This window comes from Mchenga conophoros, linkage group LG8 (assembly GCF_057382185.1).
Source record: "Mchenga conophoros isolate Kocher_MC1m ecotype Shallow Benthic linkage group LG8, M_conophoros_male_GT1.1, whole genome shotgun sequence".
Taxonomy (NCBI): Eukaryota; Metazoa; Chordata; class Actinopteri; order Cichliformes; family Cichlidae; genus Mchenga; species Mchenga conophoros.
Window position 1 is genome coordinate 16,062,446 of NC_140533.1, and position 19,652 is coordinate 16,082,097.

Consider the following 19,652-nt stretch of genomic DNA (forward strand, 5'->3'; position numbering starts at 1 on the left):
GACAGCATCTTATCAGTAATTGATAATCAAATGATTCTGTGTCTCACTATGCTTACTTCAATGGTTTTGGCAGTGGGATTGGTGTAATACATTATTCGGCCTATCCAGTCAAAAGCCAGACCGGCCGGTGAGCCCATGAAAGCAGCTGGAGCAAACTGAGTTTTGTTTGTTCCGTCGGTTTTCACTCTCCAAATCGAATCCTAGCATGAGAACAAAAGAGTCAATTAATTTAAAATAATTATTCAGAATCTGCAGGTACTATTGATGTGCACTGATCTCATTTTTCTTCTGTTTTAAACTTATTCAAATTTAAAATGAAATACAATTTCCTTCCTAATATAATGAATTGATTGTAATAAGACATCTTAGAATCTATGCATGTTTCACACTCAAATCTATTGCATGTTATAAAACTCTTTCCGCCTCTTCAGTTTAAGACCTCCACTCACAGTGCTCTGCACCCAATAGACAAACTGCTCCTGATCATCAAAGTCAATATCCTGCCCCTGGCTGATGCCAGACACTGGGGTCATTGCATTGTTGGAAGGGTCTGTGGGATCCAGGGGAATGCCAAAAATCACAGTATCCCTAACCACCATTAAGAAGGGAGTCTCATCTAGAAATGAATGGAGAAGAACAAAGAGATGCACAGTTGTAGGAGAGATTTTTTTTTAGCAAAACATTTACAAAAGGAATATTAACCACGAGCAGAAAACTCATTACTGACACTGATTTGTATTCAGCACTGTTAAATTCTGCGAACAGTGAGTCAGAGAAAGGTGTAAAACCAAAATTACCTTTAACACAGGTGCGCTTGTCAGCATCCAGCTTCCAACCTGATTGGCAGTGGCAGGTGTAGTACCTGGGTCTCAGTGTTGACAGCAGGCACAGCTGAGTGCACAGGTGTTCGCTGCATGGGTTGATGGCTAAACACAAAAGCGCAGAGTCACTTTCAGCCTTGAAATCGGATTCATTAAACTATCACACTGGTATCATTAAAAGAAGAATTTAGTGAACAAACAGATGACAAATGAAAGGAACAAGCTGAGCCTTCCACGCTCACAGTGAAGGGATCTGGTGCCTCTGGGAGCATTTTGCTGGCATGATTTGATCCACCTATTTTCTTTAGGGTATCAAAATTGTGCCCCAGGGGACCAGAACTGATAAGGACCTCCTCCATATCCATTCATACTACCCCAAAGTAACCAAGTAATACATAAACATTTACATGACAGAAAGTTGTTGTTTATTCACTATTTACAATATAAATTTCTACTTTTATAGTGGGTTCACAATAGAAAGGAAAAAAGAACATTCTCTGTGAAGAGTTAAACTTTGTTTAACTATTACAGTAGAGCATCACTGTAGTGTGTGTGTGAAACTCATGTACTCAGTTATTATAGACATCAACACATTTTAATACACTTCTTAAAGCTACAAGTATCCAAGTAAGATTTGTTTTTTATTTGAAAACTACCTGTGGGTTGTTTGATGGGATGAGCCATCACAATGCCCATGGGCTGGTAGACATTGTTCATGTGAGTAGTGATGTTGCCACCATGGAACTTGTTGGTACTCATCACCTTGCTGGTATAATGTTCTGACCAGTATATGGTGTCTTCAAAGATGGTCATACCATATGGGTGCTGGAGAACCTGGTGTTAGACACACAAAGGATAAAAACTTTTTGTGAACAATGATTATATTTTAAACGTAACACTCATTGTATTTGAATGGTTTATGCCAGTAACCTCCAATAACAGACATGATAACACCCCTGGCTTTAATGCATGTGGTGAGGAGTGACACCAAATTGTCTCAGTTCTCTAAACAGTGTTGAAAAATGATTAAAAGGGTATAAACTTTAAACAAGTAGTAAATATTTCCTCCTTATAATGAAAAACAGGAAAAACTAAACTTACCACATCGCTTGCCATAACCTGATATCGGTTGTTTCCATTATAGTCACAGTAGTCAATATATCTGAGATAGGCATCTGCAAAGTAGACTCTTTGTGTGGTGTAGTCCAGGGCCAAGCCATTGGGCCAGTAGATCTTAGTGCTGACGATGACTTTTCTCATGGTTCCATCCATGCTGGCCTGCTCAATCCTGGGGTTCTGGCCCCAGTCTGACCAGAACATCAGGTTGGTACTGGCATGAATGAGAAAGACAGAGAGGTCAATGATGTACTTCTTGAGTATGGTAAAAAAGGGTGAAAATGTATTTATAAAGGGCATTTTGCTTAACTATTAAATTAAATAATGTAATACTAGCATAACATCCATGTAACTTGAGTGTACTTACTGGTTACGGGGGTCCAAAACCAATCCACGGGGGTTGGTAATATTTCTACTCATGAGGACCTTGCGATAACGACCATCCAGAGTGGAAACCTCAATGTTCTCCATGACAGAGTCTGTCCAATACAGATTCCGACCAACCCAGTCGACAGCAATACTCTCTGTTACCATCAGACCAGATGAGAACACCTAAAACAACAGGGACATATTGAGCACTCACAAAATTAAACCGTTCATTTAAATGTTGAGATTATAAAGCAAGAAACTCTGTTGTTAGCCTTACCGCTTGTTTGCCAGTGCCGTTCTGGTAGGCACTCCATATCTTTTTCTCTTTGGTATCAGCCCAGTAGATTTTGGAAGTGACACTGTCAAAGTCTACAGTCACAATACTTAAACCGGTGATCACTGGACTCATCAGGGGTGGTCTTATGTTGACTCGGTTGGCAATGATCTGGCTACGTTTGGCAAGCAAAAGCACAGCTGCACTTGGGTCTAAAGATGGAAAAAGAGCTTGTTGGTCACTGAAAGAACTGTAGTATCTTTATAAGTATCTATATAAGTTACACAGTTCCTGTATTGTGTTGCTTGTTGCTTACTCGTAGCTTTGCAGGTCCGTCCATCTGGCTCTAGGAGGTAACCATCAGAACAGTGGCACCTGAAGCTTCCTCTTTCATTGTAGCACTGCTGGCTGCAGAAACCAGGAACCACACACTCGTTGATGTCATCGCAGGTCTTTGAGTCATTGAGGAGCTGATATCCTGGTGGACAGGTGCATTCAGCCCCAAATGGGCCTTGAATACAACTGTCGCTGCAGCCCCCGTTGCTGAGTGAACAGTCATCTTCATCTACAGGAGTTAGTAATATAATGTATTAGTAATATAATGCATTTGTGTCTTAAATTCTAGTACATTTGTCATTTTGTCTTACTTATACCAGTTTTTAAGTAATATAAAGCATTTTAGCTATCCTTAATTTCTTTTCTTTTTATGTCCATTTAGAGATTTAAATGTTATACACAATGCATTTAACTCACTGCAGATAGGTGACTCATCTGCTCCATTGGGACAGTCCCTTTGGCCGTCACACACCTTGTCCTGGTCGATGCACACCTCACTGATCGGACACAGCCACTGTCCGGAGGGGCAAGTAAACGGAGGGGTGGGGCAGTTCAGTTCATCACTCATGTCCCGGCAGTCATTTTCGCCATCACACAACCAACTCATTGGAATGCATATCTTGTTGGCGCATTGGAAGTAGTTGGATCTACAGGTGACAGGTGGGCAGGAGTTGTGTTCATCAGACCCATCCTCGCAATCTGAGTGACCATCACACTCCCACTCATCTGGTACGCAGAAACCGTCGCTCTGGCACTGAAACTCATCATCGTGGCAGAGGCCTGGACCTCGGGTGGCTGGAGTTGTCAAAGAAAATAAATAAATAAATAACTAAAACTTCATTGACTTTCTCTGATAAATTTGAGCAGAGAGTGGAATTCCCAATCTATAATTATACAAAACATTATTCTGTGCAGGTAACATACGGCAGCCTTGTTCATCAGAATGATCCCTGCAGTCAAACACTCCATCACACCGATAACTTGAATAGACACACTGGTCCCCACTGGCACAGGCAAACTCAAAGGAGGAACAGGAAAACTCTTAAAACACAAAGGAAACAGAAAACAAAGAAAAGACGAGTAAACTTTTATGACACAACAACAAACATATGTTCAATATGCCAACTACAATCAGTGGCTTGCAGCTTTTTGCTGCCATCAAACTAGTTGCATTAAATATACGATATTGCTCCAAAGATCTAAAAAAATTACTAAAACATGGATGATTTTCCAGATACGTACCACAATCTTTCTCATCAGAGCCATCCAAGCAGTCTTGGTCTCCATCACAAACATAGAAGCTACTGATGCAGCGATGATCGGGACACAAGAAGTAGTTTGGAGGGCATGTGGTGATGGTTGAATCTGATAATCACAAACAGAGCTCATTTATTTATTTATTTTTAAACATGTATGTTAATATGTAATAACATAATAGCTGTATGTGCAGCAATTCAAGAAGACTTGTGGGATCTGTGCTTACTGCAGTTGTGCTCATCAGAGCCATCCCCACAGTCATTTTCACCGTCGCACACCCATTTTGCAGAGATGCATCTGTTGTTGTTGCAGGTGAAGTAGCCGGATGAACAGCTGGTAGGGACACGAGTGGAACAGTTAATCTCATCTGAGCCGTCTCCGCAGTCGTCCATGCCATCACAGCGCCAACTGGCATAGATGCAATGCTTGTTGTTGCAGGTGAAGGCGTACGGAGAGCAGGTCGCTCCTGATAAAGATAAATGAGGCGATCAGTTGGATTACTTAAAAATATCTTCTTACACTAACTCCTAAGCATGTGCGTTTTTCTTTTTCATTCACCTGAATCTGTGCAGTTGGCCTCATCAGTCTGATCTATGCAGTCAACAATCCCATCACAGCGGTCAGAGTTAGGTCGGCAACGTCCTTCGTCACACTCGAAAGAGTAGTCCCCGCAGATGTTGTCAGGTGGAGGAACGGAATCGTCCTTGATGCAGTCCCTCTGATTTGACTGAAGTTTCATACCATATGGACAGCCACACACTCGACCAAAGTTGGGAGTTGGAAAACAGAAGTGGCTGCATTGTCCATTTGGCAGCATGTTACATCGGCTATTGAAGGCTGTCAGAAAGATCACAGAGAAGAAGTCAGTAGGGTCCTCGATTGCTTTATCACTGCTCATGTGTTGTCTTGACCCAGGAGATCATTTACTTCCTACCGCCACTCAAAACTCCAAAGTCCTGGTCCTACAGCACTAAACTGCACCTCTAAGCACTTTCCAGAATCCAGTGTCTTTCTTTGGATAAACTTACTGCTGTGGAGGTCAGCTGTATAGGCCTTGATATTCATGATGCCGGTGATTCCTTGTCTGACCATAATGTTCCCACCACCGTCCCTCTTCCTCATCTCGAATATAGCACTGGTCCTTGTATCAGACACATACAGGTAGTCTACAAGATAGATATTGCTGCGTTACAAGCAGTTGCATATGTAACTAAAATACATTAAATGTTATAAATGTGATTTAGTGGTTGTTACAAGCTGGTAGAGTGGGTCAGCTACCAATCACAAGGTCGGTGGATCAATCAGTTCCTGTAGCCTCCAGCTATGTGTCAAAGTATTCTTGAGCAAGAAACTGAAACCTGATTTGTCCCGATGCATCCATTGGAGTGTAAATGCATGTGCTCTTGGGCATAGATAAAAGCACTGCTTGATTGTGTATTTGTTTTGGTAAGTGAGATTTGCAGTAGAAAGTACTTTGAATACTAAATTGAGTAGAAAAGTGCTATGTAAGTTCCAGTCCATTTACCAATTCCATTTTTGGAATTGGGGAATATCGAATAGATGCATACTGTAGAAGCCAGAAGGTAATCAAATAACAATGTCGGACTCTGTAGTTTTCTCTGGTCCCCTCCCCAATCAGACCAGGAGTGACATGTTTAGCCGCATGTTCTCCTTAAATTGCTGGCTGTCTGAGTGGTGTCCCAGAAACGATGTGGGCTTCATAGATAATTGGCAAACCTTCTGGAGGAAACCTGGTCTTGTTAGGAGAGACGGCATCCATCCCACTTTGGATGGAGCAGCTCTCATTTCTAGAAATATGGACAAATTTATTAAACCCCCCAAAATATGACTATCCAGAGTTGGGACCAGGAAGCAGAGTTGCAGTCTTACACGCTTCTCTGCAGCTTCTCTCCTCCTGCTACCCCCCCAAAAACCCATCTCCATAGAGACTGTGTCAGCTTCCAAAAAGACAAAAAACAAACTAAAAACCAGCAACAAACAACTTAAACATAAACAATCACAAAGAAAGAACAATACAGTATCCACATCTGAACCAAAGAGTAAAACAGTGAAATGTGGATTATTAAATATTAGGTCTCTCTCCTCCAAGTCTCTGTTAGTACATGACTTAATAATTGATCAACAAATTGATTTACTCTGCCTTACAGAAACCTGGTTGCAGCAGGATGATTATGTTAGTTTAAATGAATCAACACCCCCGAGCCATTCTAACTACCAGAAATCTCGAAGCACAGGCCGAGGGGGCGGTGTGGCAGCAATTTTTCACACCAGCCTATTAATTAATGAAAGGCCAAGACAGACTTTTAATTCATTTGAAAGCCTGATGCTTAACATTGTCCACCCCAGCTGTGAAACTCAGAAACCAGTCTTACTTGTTATCATCTATCGTCCACCTGGGCCTTACACAGAGTTTCTGTCTGATTTCTCAGACTTTATATCTAATTTAGTTCTGAGCTCAGATAAAATAATTATTGTGGGTGATTTTAACATCCATGTAGATGCTAAAAATGACAGCCTCAACATGGCATTTAATCTGTTATTAGACTCAATTGGTTTCTCTCAAAATGTAAAAGAACCCACCCACCACTTTAATCACACTCTAGATCTTGTTTTAACATATGGCATCGAACCTGAACATTTAACAGTGTTTCCTGAAAACCCTCTCCTGTCTGATCATTTCCTGATAACATTTACTTTTACAATAATTGATTACACAGCGGTGAAGAGTAGACTTTATCAAAGTAGATGTCTTTCTGAAAGCACTGTAACTAAGTTTAAGAATATAATCCACCCACTGTTATCATCTCCAATGCCCTGTACCAACACAGAGCAAAGCAGCTATCTGAACGCTACCCCAACAGAGGTCGATTATCTTGTTAATAATTTCACCTCCTCACTACGTACGACTCTGGATACTGTAGCTCCTGTGAAAACTAAGGCCTCAAATCAGAAGTACCTGACTCCGTGGTATAATTCTGAAACACGTACCCTAAAGCAGATGACTCGTAATCTGGAGAGGAAATGGCGTGTCACAAATCTAGAGGATCATCATTTAGCCTGGAGAAATAGTTTGCTGCTTTATAAGAAAGCCCTCCGCAAAGCCAGAACATCTTACTATTCATCACTGATTGAAGAAAATAAGAACAACCCTAGGTTTCTCTTCAGCACTGTAGCCAGGCTGACAAAAAGTCAGAGCTCTTTTGAGCCAACCATCCCTTTAACGTTAACTAGTAATGACTTCATGAACTTCTTCACAAATAAAATTTTTATCATTAGAGAAAAAATTACCAATAATCATCCCACAGATGTAATATTATCTACAGCTACTCTTAGTACCATTGATATTAAGTTAGACTCTTTTTCTCCAATTGATCTTTCTGAGTTAACTTCAATAATTACTTCCTCCAAACCATCAACGTGTCTTTTAGACCCCATTCCTACAAAACTGCTCAAAGAAGTCCTGCCATTAATTAATTCTTCGATCTTAAATATGATCAACCTATCTCTAATAATCGGCTATGTACCACAGGCCTTCAAGCTGGCTGTAGTTAAACCTTTACTCAAAAAGCCATCTCTAGACCCAGCAGTCTTAGCTAATTATAGGCCAATCTCCAACCTTCCTTTCATATCAAAAATCCTTGAAAGAGTAGTTGTCAAACAGCTAACAGATCATCTGCAGAGGAATGGTTTATTTGAAGAGTTTCAGTCAGGTTTCAGAGCTCAGCACAGCACAGAAACAGCTTTAGTGAAGGTTACAAATGATCTTCTTATGGCCTCTGACAGTGGACTCATCTCTGTGCTTGTCCTGCTAGACCTCAGTGCAGCGTTCGATACTGTTGATCATAATATCCTATTAGAGCGATTAGAACATGCTGTAGGTATTACAAGTACTGCGCTGCAGTGGTTTGTATCATATCTATCTAATAGACTCCAATTCGTGCATGTAAATGGAGAGTCCTCTTCACACACTGAGGTTAATTATGGAGTTCCACAGGGTTCAGTGCTAGGACCAATTCTGTTTACATTATACATGCTTCCCTTAGGCAGTATCATTAGAAGACATAGCATACATTTTCACTGCTATGCAGATGACACCCAGCTCTATCTGTCCATGAAGCCAGATAACACACACCAATTAGTTAAACTGCAGGAATGTCTTAAAGACATAAAGACCTGGATGGCCGCTAACTTTCTGCTTCTTAATTCAGATAAAACTGAGGTTATTGTACTCGGCCCTGAAAATCTTAGAAATATGGTATCTAATCAGATTCTTACTCTGGATGGCATTACCTTGGCCTCCAGTAACGCGGTGAGGAACCTTGGAGTCATTTTTGACCAGGACATGTCCTTCAACGCACATATTAAACAAATATGTAAGACTGCTTTCTTCCATTTGCGCAACATCTCTAAAATTAGAAATATCCTGTCTCAGAGTGACGCTGAAAAACTAGTTCATGCATTTATTACTTCCAGGCTGGACTACTGTAATTCATTATTATCAGGATGTCCAAAAAACTCACTGAAAAGCCTTCAGCTAATCCAAAATGCTGCAGCAAGAGTCCTGACAGGGACTAGAAAGAGAGAGCATATTTCTCCTGTTTTGGCTTCCCTTCATTGGCTTCCTGTTAAATCCAGAATTGAATTCAAAATCCTGCTCCTCACATACAAGGTCTTAAATAATCAGGCCCCATCTTATCTTAATGACCTTGTAGTACCATATCACCCTATTAGAGCGCTCCGCTCTCGCTCTGCAGGCCTACTTGTTGTTCCTAGAGTATTTAAAAGTAGAATGGGAGGGAGAGCCTTCAGTTTTCAGGCCCCTCTTCTGTGGAACCAGCTTCCAGTTTGGATTCGGGAGACAGACACTATCTCTACTTTTAAGATTAGGCTTAAAACTTTCCTTTTTTCTAAAGCATATAGTTAGGGCTGGACCAGGTGACCCTGAATCCTCCCTTTGTTATGCTGCAATAGATGTAGGCTGCCGGGGGATTCCCATGATGCATTGAGTTTTTCCTTTCCAGTCACCTTTCTCACTCACTATGTATTAATAGACCTCTCTGCATTGAATCATATCTGTTATTAACCTCTGTCTCTCTTCCACAGCATGTCTTTATCCTGTCTTCCTTCTCTCACCCCAACCGGTCGCAGCAGATGGCCGCCCCTCCCTGAGCCTGGTTCTGCCGGAGGTTTCTTCCTGTTAAAAGGGAGTTTTTCCTTCCCACTGTCGCCAAAGTGCTTGCTCATAGGGGGTCATATGATTGTTGGGTTTTTCTCTGTATCTATGAAGCGCCTTGAGGCGACTTTTGTTGTGATTTGGCGCTATATAAATAAAATTGAATTGAATTGAATTGAACAATAATAAGGCTAACCTTGGTTTCCTTAAGAGCTTGCTTATGGTGAGTATGGTGTGTTTGTGTTTTGTGCAGTATTCTGAATGAGTGTACAGTTGAATTAACCTGTATAAACTGTCAAAGAGTAGGGCTGAGTGATCTGGCCGATGTTGGTAAATGTCTGTCTGTCACTTCCTTCAACATCAATGTGGCCAATCTGATCAAGAAGGGTATCGACCCAGTACAGCCTGTTATTCCTGTCAAAGAGAAATCCACAAAGAAGAAGTGTAGCTGAGTCATACAATATACTGTTTATTATTCCTTAAATGGAGCCAAGCAGGTATTCTCATAACTGACATAGTTGACCACTCTACTTACATATAGTCAACAGCAAGCCCAAATGGCCATCCCAGTGTTGTGTTGACAAGAGGGACAGCATTGCTGCCATCAGTGAAGCCTCTCATTATTACTGCTGGACGATACCAGTCAGACCAGAACAAGTAGCTGTGGAGAAATGTTTGGTGAAGTAATGCAGTAGACTACAGTGAATAATGATAATTGTTATCCTGAATATAAAGGGTGGAGGCCCATGTGATGGCTGTGGTTTAGGAAGTAGTAGTGTAGAGTAGTGAGTATAGTAAAAGTGGTTTGAATAGACAGCATTTTTCTATGATCAGAAAAATCTGAATAAAAAAATATTCATTACCATTTATTGTGTTTAATTTCCTTCCTGTCTCTACAAACTAAAACCTGCTCAGGCAAAGTATCTTTCAGGAGTTATTTGTGATAAATCTGATAACTCACCCAGCACTAGGATGCACTGCAATTCCCTTTGGGTTCCCTAATCCCGTCACAATGTCTCGTCTGGACTTGTCTGTGACTCTGAAGGCTACCACTGAGCTGTAGGTGCTTGTGGTCCAAAACAAAACTTTTGAGGTCCAGTCATATGCCATGGCATCAACTATCCCCACTCTGTAGCCTGTCAAAATCTGCTGAACTGAGATTGGATAAATATAATAGGTGAGATCGCTTTGATTAAACACTGTAACTATATCAAGGTTAGGTTATAAAACTCAGCACCCTAAGTGCCACTTTCTTTTTTTTTTACCCAAGTCAAAAACTCACCACTGCCATTGAGGTTCGACTTATAGATGAGGCCTTTGGACCTGTCGTTGTAGAAAACAGTCCCCTCATTGCCGTCAAACTCCATTGCAGAGCCAGAAAAAGACGCCCCGAGGCCTGTGAGGGGCAGAGTGATGTCCTCCTGCGTGGACAGATTCAGTGGGATTCCCCGCACCGCCAGTGAGGAGGCCACCAGCAAGTAGTCCTTCACCTCTGCACAAAAAATTAGTGCCAGGGCTTATTATCATATAAACTTGCTGTTTAAATGATATATTAAAAAAAAACTTAAAATTCCCAGATCTAGCTTACCAGAAAGGATTGTAATTTTTTAAATTGTCAGCACATTATTATACATTTCATTAACTATTTTTTTAACCCAGAACAGAAACACGTATATAAACACGTGTATAAGAGAAGGGTAAGGTCGTTTTACAAATTAGATAAACTTACTGAAGCAGGACCGAAGGTCCGAATGGAGGTCATAGCCATGGCGACACTTACAGCGGAAGCCCAAACCATCATTGTCAGTGCGGTGACTTAAGACACAAATTTGCTCACAGCCACCATTGTTTCTCCCACAAGGGTTCTTCACTGCATTACAAGACAGATGTCATCATTTTATGACATCACTCAGTGTAGTATGTAGCTCTTATAGATAACAAAGAATTTTCTTTTTGTGATAAGATAAAAATTTGTTCACAACACAGTTGGTAGATTTTTTTAGTCGAGTAAGCAGTTCACGATATCTGGAGAAATACATTTTTAATATTTTATTTTTTACCATAAATTAAGAGGCATCTTGTTACATTATATTCAAGGGAAAGCAGACATTTTAAAGTTGTTTTCCTCAGACTGAATGTGACTGAATCTCCTTACCCAGAGGCTGCATGAGAGGGTGGGAGACGACAACATGGCCTGGCCGGTTCGCGGCACGATAGAGGAGGGTTGGGTTGCTGCCATTGAAGCGATTTGATCTGATCACACCCATCTTGCTCCAGTCAGTGAAGAATACGTGGTTTTCAAATAAAGCAATTCCAAAAGGATGTGGCGACTGTGTTCCACCATTGAGGACTAATTTTCTATGTGAAACAAGTACGCCTTAGAAAGAACATCAAGGAGGATACAACTGAAGGAGGTCAACAATTTATTTCTAATGTAACCTTTACCTGTCCAAACCGCTGTACGTGACAGTCTCCACTGTGTCAAAGTGGCTGTCAGACCAGTAGACCCTCTGGGTGATGATATCAAGGGTAATTCCTGTTGGCGTGCCGAGCCTGCTCTTTACCAGCTCGAAACGATTGCTGCCATCCATGAAGGCACGTTCGAGCTTAGACTGCACATTGTTACCACCCATGTCTGTGAAGAACATGTAGCTACAAACCAAAAAAAAATAAATGTAAAAGGATGTTATATGAGTTATATGAGCAAAACTCAGGTGAACTCAAAGACTCTTGGACATCCAATCTTTTACACTCAAATTATCTTCAACTCACAAAATTATGATGTTTATCAAACTTTTTTCCTGACACTGAATTTGTAGATGAAAAAATTGCCAGTAATTCAAAAACTAATGTCCAAACCTAAACTCATATTTCAATCTTTTTGTGATTATAAAACCACGTCATTTATTTAAACTCACCCTACTGTTGGGTCCAGGGCGAGGCCATGAGGAGTCCGCAGGTTTTCAGCCACCAGCGTCACTCGATTTCCTCCATCAAAGTCACACACATCAATGCGCTCCACCCTGGCCTCCAGTACATAAAGTTTGAGGTTGATCCAATCAACTGCAATATTCTGGACGCTGTGAACCGAATTATTCAGAATTGCCTTAATGTCGCCTCCGTAATAGTTGGCGGAATAAACCTGGCAAAAGAATTTCAAAGTTTTGGATTAATGTTTGTTGTATAAAAAATAACAATAAAACATAATCAAGAACTTCATCAGACATTAAATTCAAACTGACTTTTTTGGTATAAGTATCACTCCAGAAGACTTTGTCATTGTGCCAGCTGTAGGCGACTGCCACTGCTAAACCTTTTCCCTGGGATGGCACCAGAATCCTGACAATGCGCCCGTGCAGATCAGCTATCATCACATCACCCCCATTGGTGAAAATTAGCTGTGGCAGCCCAGCTGAAAAACACAAATAACAGACACGAGAAAATGTAACCATTGATGTAATTGCAAACAAAATATGAGGAAAAGAATGATATTTGAAGATCGTTGTCACTCAGCTGGACTGTAAACAATAATGTCTTTTTAATTTAATGATTTCAGTCTCATCTTTTAAACAGCAAAATTAAACACAGGTACCATGACATGTGTGCACTCTCTGTACCTGACACATTTGCTCTGCAAACATGACCTTGCTCCAAGACGTATCCATCAGCACAGCTGCAGTGGTGTGTGCCAGGACGATCCTCACACAGCTGGTCACAGATGCCCCAGATCTGACAGTCATTGTAGTCTGGGCAACAGAACAAACAGCCATGTTTTGGATGTATAATGTGAGGGACATTATAGTAAGAGTCTACACAAATGATTTGCAGCTAGAACACACTGAAATTACACAGTTTATGCTTCCTCAAAGCTCTGTGCTTTTTCCAGGACGCAAAACACAAGTTGCTAAAACTGTGTGTGCTGTCGATGTCTGATTCAATTTTAACACTGCCACACATAGAGACGATGTTTTTAGGGAAAAAATACATATAAAAGAACTCACCTACACACGACCGACTGTCATTGGCTACAATGAAGCCATCAGGGCAGTAGCATGCACCACCCTGAGGAGATGGGTGGCAGTAGAACTCACAGCTCAAGGCTGAGCACCTTTCCAGGCCTGTGAGTCAACATCACAGAAATGAACATCATGGACAAATGTAAACAACGGTAAAAGTGTAAAATTAATCCTATTCTAAGAAGCTTGGATGCCAGGACGTTATTGGTATCGTAATAAGCTTTATAGGCCTGAAAATGACCTGCAAAAAGTTAATATTAAACCAAGTGTGTGTTAAGGCAGTGATAAGGAATGCAAAAGTTATGATTATAGTATCTGAGCAGCTGACATCTGGTAAACATTTGTGATTACTCGACACTATAGCCAAAGCCCTTACACCCAAATTTATCAAATTGCGGTTCTGAAAACGTGAGACATTCTACACTCGACAAGATCTCGATCACTTCAATTCCTTCAGATTCATCTCATTTGTTGTTGTTGTTGTTTTTTAGATTAAAGGCAGGTGTGACATGATATTATCATAAATGGTAGAATTCTTAGTGCGGGACTTGTACACGTCAGGCTTACCGCAGGTTTGCTGTGCAGTGGTGTTGGTCTCATCTGTGCCTCCAGGACAGTCAGGCTTGTCATCACACACGTTTCCCACTGGTATGCACATGGTCGAGCCTGGGCATCCCCACTCACCGGGGTAACAGTCTCGGGAGTTACTATCTGAAAAACATTGAAAGACGTATAATTATGTTAAAAATATGCAAACATTCTTTCATGTTGTTGTGAGGAAAAAATCTTTCTTGATTTGTTATGATGGTATAATTTGAGCTTTAACTCTTGAAGAGTGATTTCAAAACTCAATGAACCTTCTAATACGTCTAATAGTTAAACTAATCTTGACATTTTCATGAACTTTTTAAAAATTATTTTATTGAAAGTCATAAACAATGTCACATATTAGTAAATCAGTCAAGTTTTCTCACCACATCCTCTCTCATCACTGTAGTCCCCACAGTCGTTGAACTTGTCACACACCCACTGCTGAGGAATGCAACGGCCACTGGCGCAAGTGAACTGGTTGCCACTGCAGCTCTGGTAATCTAGACAACCAGTAAGTTAAATGGCAGCCTGTGCTTATTGAACACAATTTAAAATGTAAAAGAGGCTCATAATTAGCTAGCATGTGTGTTCGGTCTCATTCACCCGTACCACAGTTTTGCTCATCACTGTCATCCCCACAGTCATCCCAGTGGTCACACACAAATGACATCGGGATACAGAAGCCATTTGCACATTGGAACTGGTGGATGGGGCAATGCTGAGTTGCTGAAAATAAAACAGAGACTGGATTTACAGGAGGTCCAGCAATATGTTAATTATTAAAATGATTTATGACTCACAAAAACTAAAGTAACAAGTGAACACATCTCAATTTAGGTTCATCAAAATCACGAGGAGTCCAGACTGATAAAGATCCAGAGGTACAAAGGTTGAGACTTTACTGCTCTCTGGCACCATAGACTGCTAAACTATAATAATGCATAGCTGGGCTATCATTACCTGTAAACCAAATAAAATTAAAATACTTCATAGCCATTATGCAGAATAAAACTGGCTAATTAGGAGTTAAGCATAACTATCAAAATATATAATATGAAAATAATAAAAATGAACTTTAAAAACTTTTAGTTGCTTTAAAACACGGCAACCGTTTTGTGAATATGTTCTTTAAGCAACTGGGATGAAAACATTCTGCAATGTTGCTGCACAACATCATTTCATGCATCATCTTAACACCCCATGCAGGACCTACCATTAGAGGCCAAACAAATATGGTGTCTGGAAATGGCTTTTTGCTATGTTTATACAACAGGAGAACACTAATAAAATTTAGGTAATAGCATATTTTAAAAATATAATTAATAGAAAAAGTATAAATATACATAAATTTATTAGAATTTTTGTTAAATTAGACGCAGAAGAGACTACAGAAGCCTATTTCTGCTACTGAAGAATTTTTTTGCCGTCCATGAGGCCCAACATCAGGTTGGTATCTCAAGTATCTTGAAATTCTGAGTTTAGTGTGACAAAAGTTTGACTTGCTCACAATTAACCTGAAGTTTTGAGTCGAACTTTTGAGACATGTAACTCAACATGTTGACTTAGCTGTGCTCGGCACTTTAAGGCATGTAAAGGTAAGATAGGTAAGAAAAGTGTTGAATTTTAAAGGTGCAGACAAGACAATGGAAGCTAGTTTCCACAACTGAAAAATGTTTTTCTCCTGTTGGTGAGTTCAAATTTCAGATTGGTATCTTAAAATTCTGACTCACTAACTCAGAATTTTAAGTTGTCAATCTCAAAAGTTCAAGTTACATATCGCAAAGTTTGGATTGACATAGTAGGTGGAAATCTTGAGTTCAGTATGTTGAAAGTCTGACTTGCTCAGACATAACTTGAAATTTTGAGATAAATAAAATTTTTTTTCCTACTTTGGTGGAGTTGAAAACAAGAAGCGTTATCTACTCACTACAGTTGAATTCATCAGAGCCGTCTCTGCAGTCTTCTCGTCCATTGCAGTGCTGTGAGTTGTTGTAACAGGCCCCGTTGGCACAGGTTTTCTCAGTGCATTGTGGATAGTCTGCAAACAACAAGTAGTTCCTCCATTACAATTAGAATACTATCATCTAGTAAAGTAACCATGGCCGGTTACATCTAGATCTAAAACTCTTACTGCAGTTATTCTCATCAGAGTTGTCCACGCAGTCCTTTACGTGGTCACATCTGTACTTGCTGGGGATACACTGGCCCTCCCGACAGGTGAACTGGTTTGGGCTGCAGGTCCGTCCACCTGAACCAAAAATATGAAGCTAGGCTTGTTTCAAAAATCCACTTTGTGGGAGAATTAGACTTCTAACAAGGAGCGTAATGTGATTATAGAATTACTTCTTGGTTCAATAAGTCTTTGCCACACTGAAAGCCAAACATAGACTTTACAAAAGAAATGGTTCATAATGTAGACTGTCTGTTATAACGGGTTTGTGTAATGAATAAACCACAGTGTTAACTTTAAATTCATGAATATTGGAAGACCTAAGTTTTAACATTAGATACTTGAAATGCTTAGTTTAGATAGCTTCTTTTACAGATCATTTAAAGAATCAACTTTTTTTTTATTTTGTATAGTTTCTGTTCCTTTTGAAATTATGAACAATACCTTTAGAGGCCACCTAGTTTAAGTCTTCATTACTTCATTATAAGTACACATTTTTTTTGTCTTGTGATTATGACAGTTTTCAGGACAAACAAAAGTGTTTGTTCATTTCTCTGTTCTTTGATGCCACGTTCAAGCATTCATTCTGCATACCACAGGTTCTTTGCTCATCTGAGCCGTCGATGCAGTCCTCCTCCCCATCGCAGACAAATCCTGATGGGATGCATTCACCGCTTGTCACACATTTAAATTCCTGTGAGGTGCACGACGGAGGTGCTGCAACAAAAGGAGCAAAACAGTTGTTTAGGATACAAAAGAAATGTAAGTCATACAGTTTATGCTTGGCTTCACATTTCTTCTCTTTGTTTTATTTTTGTTACATTAGCAAGAGCACATGTACCAACATATGTCTGACTTCTTAAAGGGATTTTTTTCTGTGATTGTTTGCGATGCTTACGACAGTTCAGCTCATCTGAATCATCTGTGCAGTCTTTCGTTCCGTCACACCTCCAGCCTATGTCGATGCATTGTCCATTGTTGCACTGAAACTGATCACTTCCACAACTTCCTGTAGAGAGATAAAATATCTTTCTTTCTTTTTTTAATGGCCAGCATGTGTGCTTCACATGCACAGATTTGGTTAGAAATCGTTTACAAAATATACATATAAAAAATAGGTGGAAATCAGGCAGCTAGCTGATATTTAATTGCTTGAAGTCCACGTTTCTTAAGTAAGATGAACATGTTTTATAGTTTTCTTCACAAATGAGTTACTATGTTTATGAGAGCTACTTCCTCCGTGTGCAGCTTCTGAACTTTAAACATGTGAGTCGGCGTTTTAAACATGACTAATTAACACCTCAGCAGTCCAACTTATGACCCAGGAGATTATGAGACCATCATTTTAAACTCATTATCAAACTTTAATTTAGCACAACGTTAACTGAATTCGTGTACTTAGTAGAAAAGCTAGCTATTTTAATTCTGCTTCATTTTTCTAAATGAAATTTGTGGTTAATCATTTAGTTTTGATTGCAGTTTGGTTTTAGTTAAGAATGAGTTTGCTCTGTTGTTGTTTAAAAATGTTAAAATTTATTAGATCACCCTGGATCACTTCGCTCTTAGACTGAAGGCTTACTTGTTGTTCCCAGAGTATTTAAAAGCAGAATGGGAAGCGGAGCCTTCAGTTTTCAGGCCCCTCTTCTGTGGAACCAGCTTCCTGTTTGGATTTGACAGACAGACACCCTCTCTACTTTCAAGATTATGGTTAAAACTTTCCTGTTTGATAAAGCATATAGTTAAAGCTGGATAAGGTGATTCTCCCTTAGTTGTGCTGCAATAGGTGTAGGCTGCTCGGGGCTTCCCATGATGCATTGTGTGTTTCTTCTTCAGTCACCTTTCTCACTCACTGTGTGTTTACACACCTCTCTGCATTTAACTATTAGTTATTATTAATCTGTGGCTCTCTTTCTCCCCTCACACCAACAGGTTGCAGTAGATGGCCATCCTTCCCTGAGCCTGGTTCTCCCAGAGGTTTCTTCCTGTTAAAAGAGAGTTTTTCTTTTCCACCAACACCAAACCTCTTGCTCATGAGAGGGTGATATGATTTTGCCACATCTTTTCTTTTTTTTTTTTCTCTTTGTATTAATATGTGGTCTTAAGCTCATGATATAAAGCACCTTGAGGGAACTGTTGTTGTGATTTGGTGATTTATAAATAAATAGGAACTGAAGTTATTAGACTGGATTAAACCAAACTGCTAAAAATTAAAACCAAAAACATACAGTAGTTTCTTGTTTTTTAAAAAATATTATTTTAGTTTTGTAAGTACACAACATGTTTTCAGATTTTTAAAAATGTACTTTTTGTTTAAGTTCAGTTAACTGAGATTTTTACATTAAATTATAGCATTTATTTTAGGTAGTGGTTAAAAGTATTAACTTTTTTCAGATTTTAGAACTCAAATCACTTACAGAAATTACACATTTTGGTGAAAAAAATCACTGGTATAACACAGTTTTCCCCTTTTTATTGTACTACTAGTGTATTACTTACCTAAAAGTATGCTTTCTTGAAATGAAGAGTGCACACCTACCTTGAACAAGTTTAAATCCCTGGAACAGCAGCAAAAGAATTAGAAGATGAAGACCTTTAAGGTCCATAATTTAAAGCTCTATTTTCTTTTGGAGTGATCTTGTCTTCCTCAGGTCTGGCGTTAGTTTGACAAAGTATGTATGCTCATGTTAAATCTGTGCCCTTACTCTCCCAAACCCAAAAGAGAATGACTTCAGATAGTAGATGTATGGCTCAGACCAATCAAGGAAGGAGTGATCTGAGATGGAGTTATACAGCTTTTTATGGCCAGCTATTTTACATAAACTTGATCTAAGATTAACTTTTAATTGTTGGAATGTTGTCTATGTCAGCAAGAAAAAGCAACTTGTCATATTTGTGTAAGATTATAAAAAAAAAAAGGTTAACTAAGTTAAAGCATCGATTATTGGTTCCTTTTAAGTAGCTGGAAGTAGTTATTTTTTAGTTCTATATAAAACATTAGGAATTTATACATTTTAAATTTTGTTGGAAATGTAATGACTATGATTGAGGCATGGTTGATGCTGCCAGGCAGGTTGAAATTAGTATGTCAGAAACTGCTGATCTACTGGGATTTTTTTTCAAAGATCTAAAAAAGAGAAAATATCCAGTGAGCAGCAGTTCTCTGGGTCAGAATGTCTTACTGATGTCAGAGGAGAATGACCAGACTGCTTTGAGCTGATAGGAAGGTAAAATGGTAAAATGGCCTGGTTTCTGTTCCCTGAAAAGGGCCTTTTTGTATAATTCTGTTAGGATGCCTGGGTCGTTGACCCAGGGTTTTGAGTTTATTATATTATTTATCCTTTCTAGTCTTTGGTTTCTTTGTTAGAGTTCTATCTTATGGTTTATGTCTCTGTGTTCTCTAGTTGCTCTGTCTCCCCTGTCAGCTGTATCCCTTTGTCAAGTTCGCGTCTCTGTGTTAGGTTTCCTGTTTTACTTTGAAAGTCCATGTCTCATGTAAATGCGTCTGGTT

The 19,652-nt window shown here is 39.6% G+C and overlaps 1 protein-coding gene across 1 annotated transcript in view; it reads right to left on the reverse strand.

Annotated features, from left to right (window-relative positions):
- The window catches only part of lrp2b (low density lipoprotein receptor-related protein 2b), a 46,925-nt gene extending 28,043 nt beyond the window's left edge, over window positions 1–18,882 (reverse strand). The window contains exons 1-33 of the mRNA XM_085284566.1: window positions 18,681–18,882; window positions 17,043–17,153; window positions 16,739–16,861; window positions 16,106–16,222; window positions 15,902–16,012; window positions 14,584–14,700; window positions 14,358–14,474; window positions 13,951–14,094; window positions 13,369–13,485; window positions 12,985–13,113; window positions 12,610–12,779; window positions 12,286–12,509; window positions 11,813–12,019; window positions 11,523–11,725; window positions 11,097–11,237; window positions 10,650–10,859; window positions 10,329–10,521; window positions 9,903–10,028; window positions 9,651–9,781; window positions 5,202–5,339; window positions 4,732–5,010; window positions 4,400–4,639; window positions 4,159–4,281; window positions 3,841–3,957; window positions 3,334–3,711; window positions 2,897–3,145; window positions 2,584–2,792; window positions 2,305–2,489; window positions 1,923–2,151; window positions 1,478–1,655; window positions 798–926; window positions 450–616; window positions 57–200 (exon numbers count right to left, since the gene is read on the reverse strand). Coding sequence (XP_085140692.1) covers window positions 57–200; window positions 450–616; window positions 798–926; window positions 1,478–1,655; window positions 1,923–2,151; window positions 2,305–2,489; window positions 2,584–2,792; window positions 2,897–3,145; window positions 3,334–3,711; window positions 3,841–3,957; window positions 4,159–4,281; window positions 4,400–4,639; window positions 4,732–5,010; window positions 5,202–5,339; window positions 9,651–9,781; window positions 9,903–10,028; window positions 10,329–10,521; window positions 10,650–10,859; window positions 11,097–11,237; window positions 11,523–11,725; window positions 11,813–12,019; window positions 12,286–12,509; window positions 12,610–12,779; window positions 12,985–13,113; window positions 13,369–13,485; window positions 13,951–14,094; window positions 14,358–14,474; window positions 14,584–14,700; window positions 15,902–16,012; window positions 16,106–16,222; window positions 16,739–16,861; window positions 17,043–17,153; window positions 18,681–18,747 — 5,523 coding nt within the window. The 5' untranslated portion in view covers window positions 18,748–18,882. The remainder of the gene's footprint in view (window positions 1–56; window positions 201–449; window positions 617–797; window positions 927–1,477; window positions 1,656–1,922; window positions 2,152–2,304; window positions 2,490–2,583; window positions 2,793–2,896; window positions 3,146–3,333; window positions 3,712–3,840; window positions 3,958–4,158; window positions 4,282–4,399; window positions 4,640–4,731; window positions 5,011–5,201; window positions 5,340–9,650; window positions 9,782–9,902; window positions 10,029–10,328; window positions 10,522–10,649; window positions 10,860–11,096; window positions 11,238–11,522; window positions 11,726–11,812; window positions 12,020–12,285; window positions 12,510–12,609; window positions 12,780–12,984; window positions 13,114–13,368; window positions 13,486–13,950; window positions 14,095–14,357; window positions 14,475–14,583; window positions 14,701–15,901; window positions 16,013–16,105; window positions 16,223–16,738; window positions 16,862–17,042; window positions 17,154–18,680) is intronic.
- Between the last annotated feature and the right edge of the window lie 770 nt (window positions 18,883–19,652).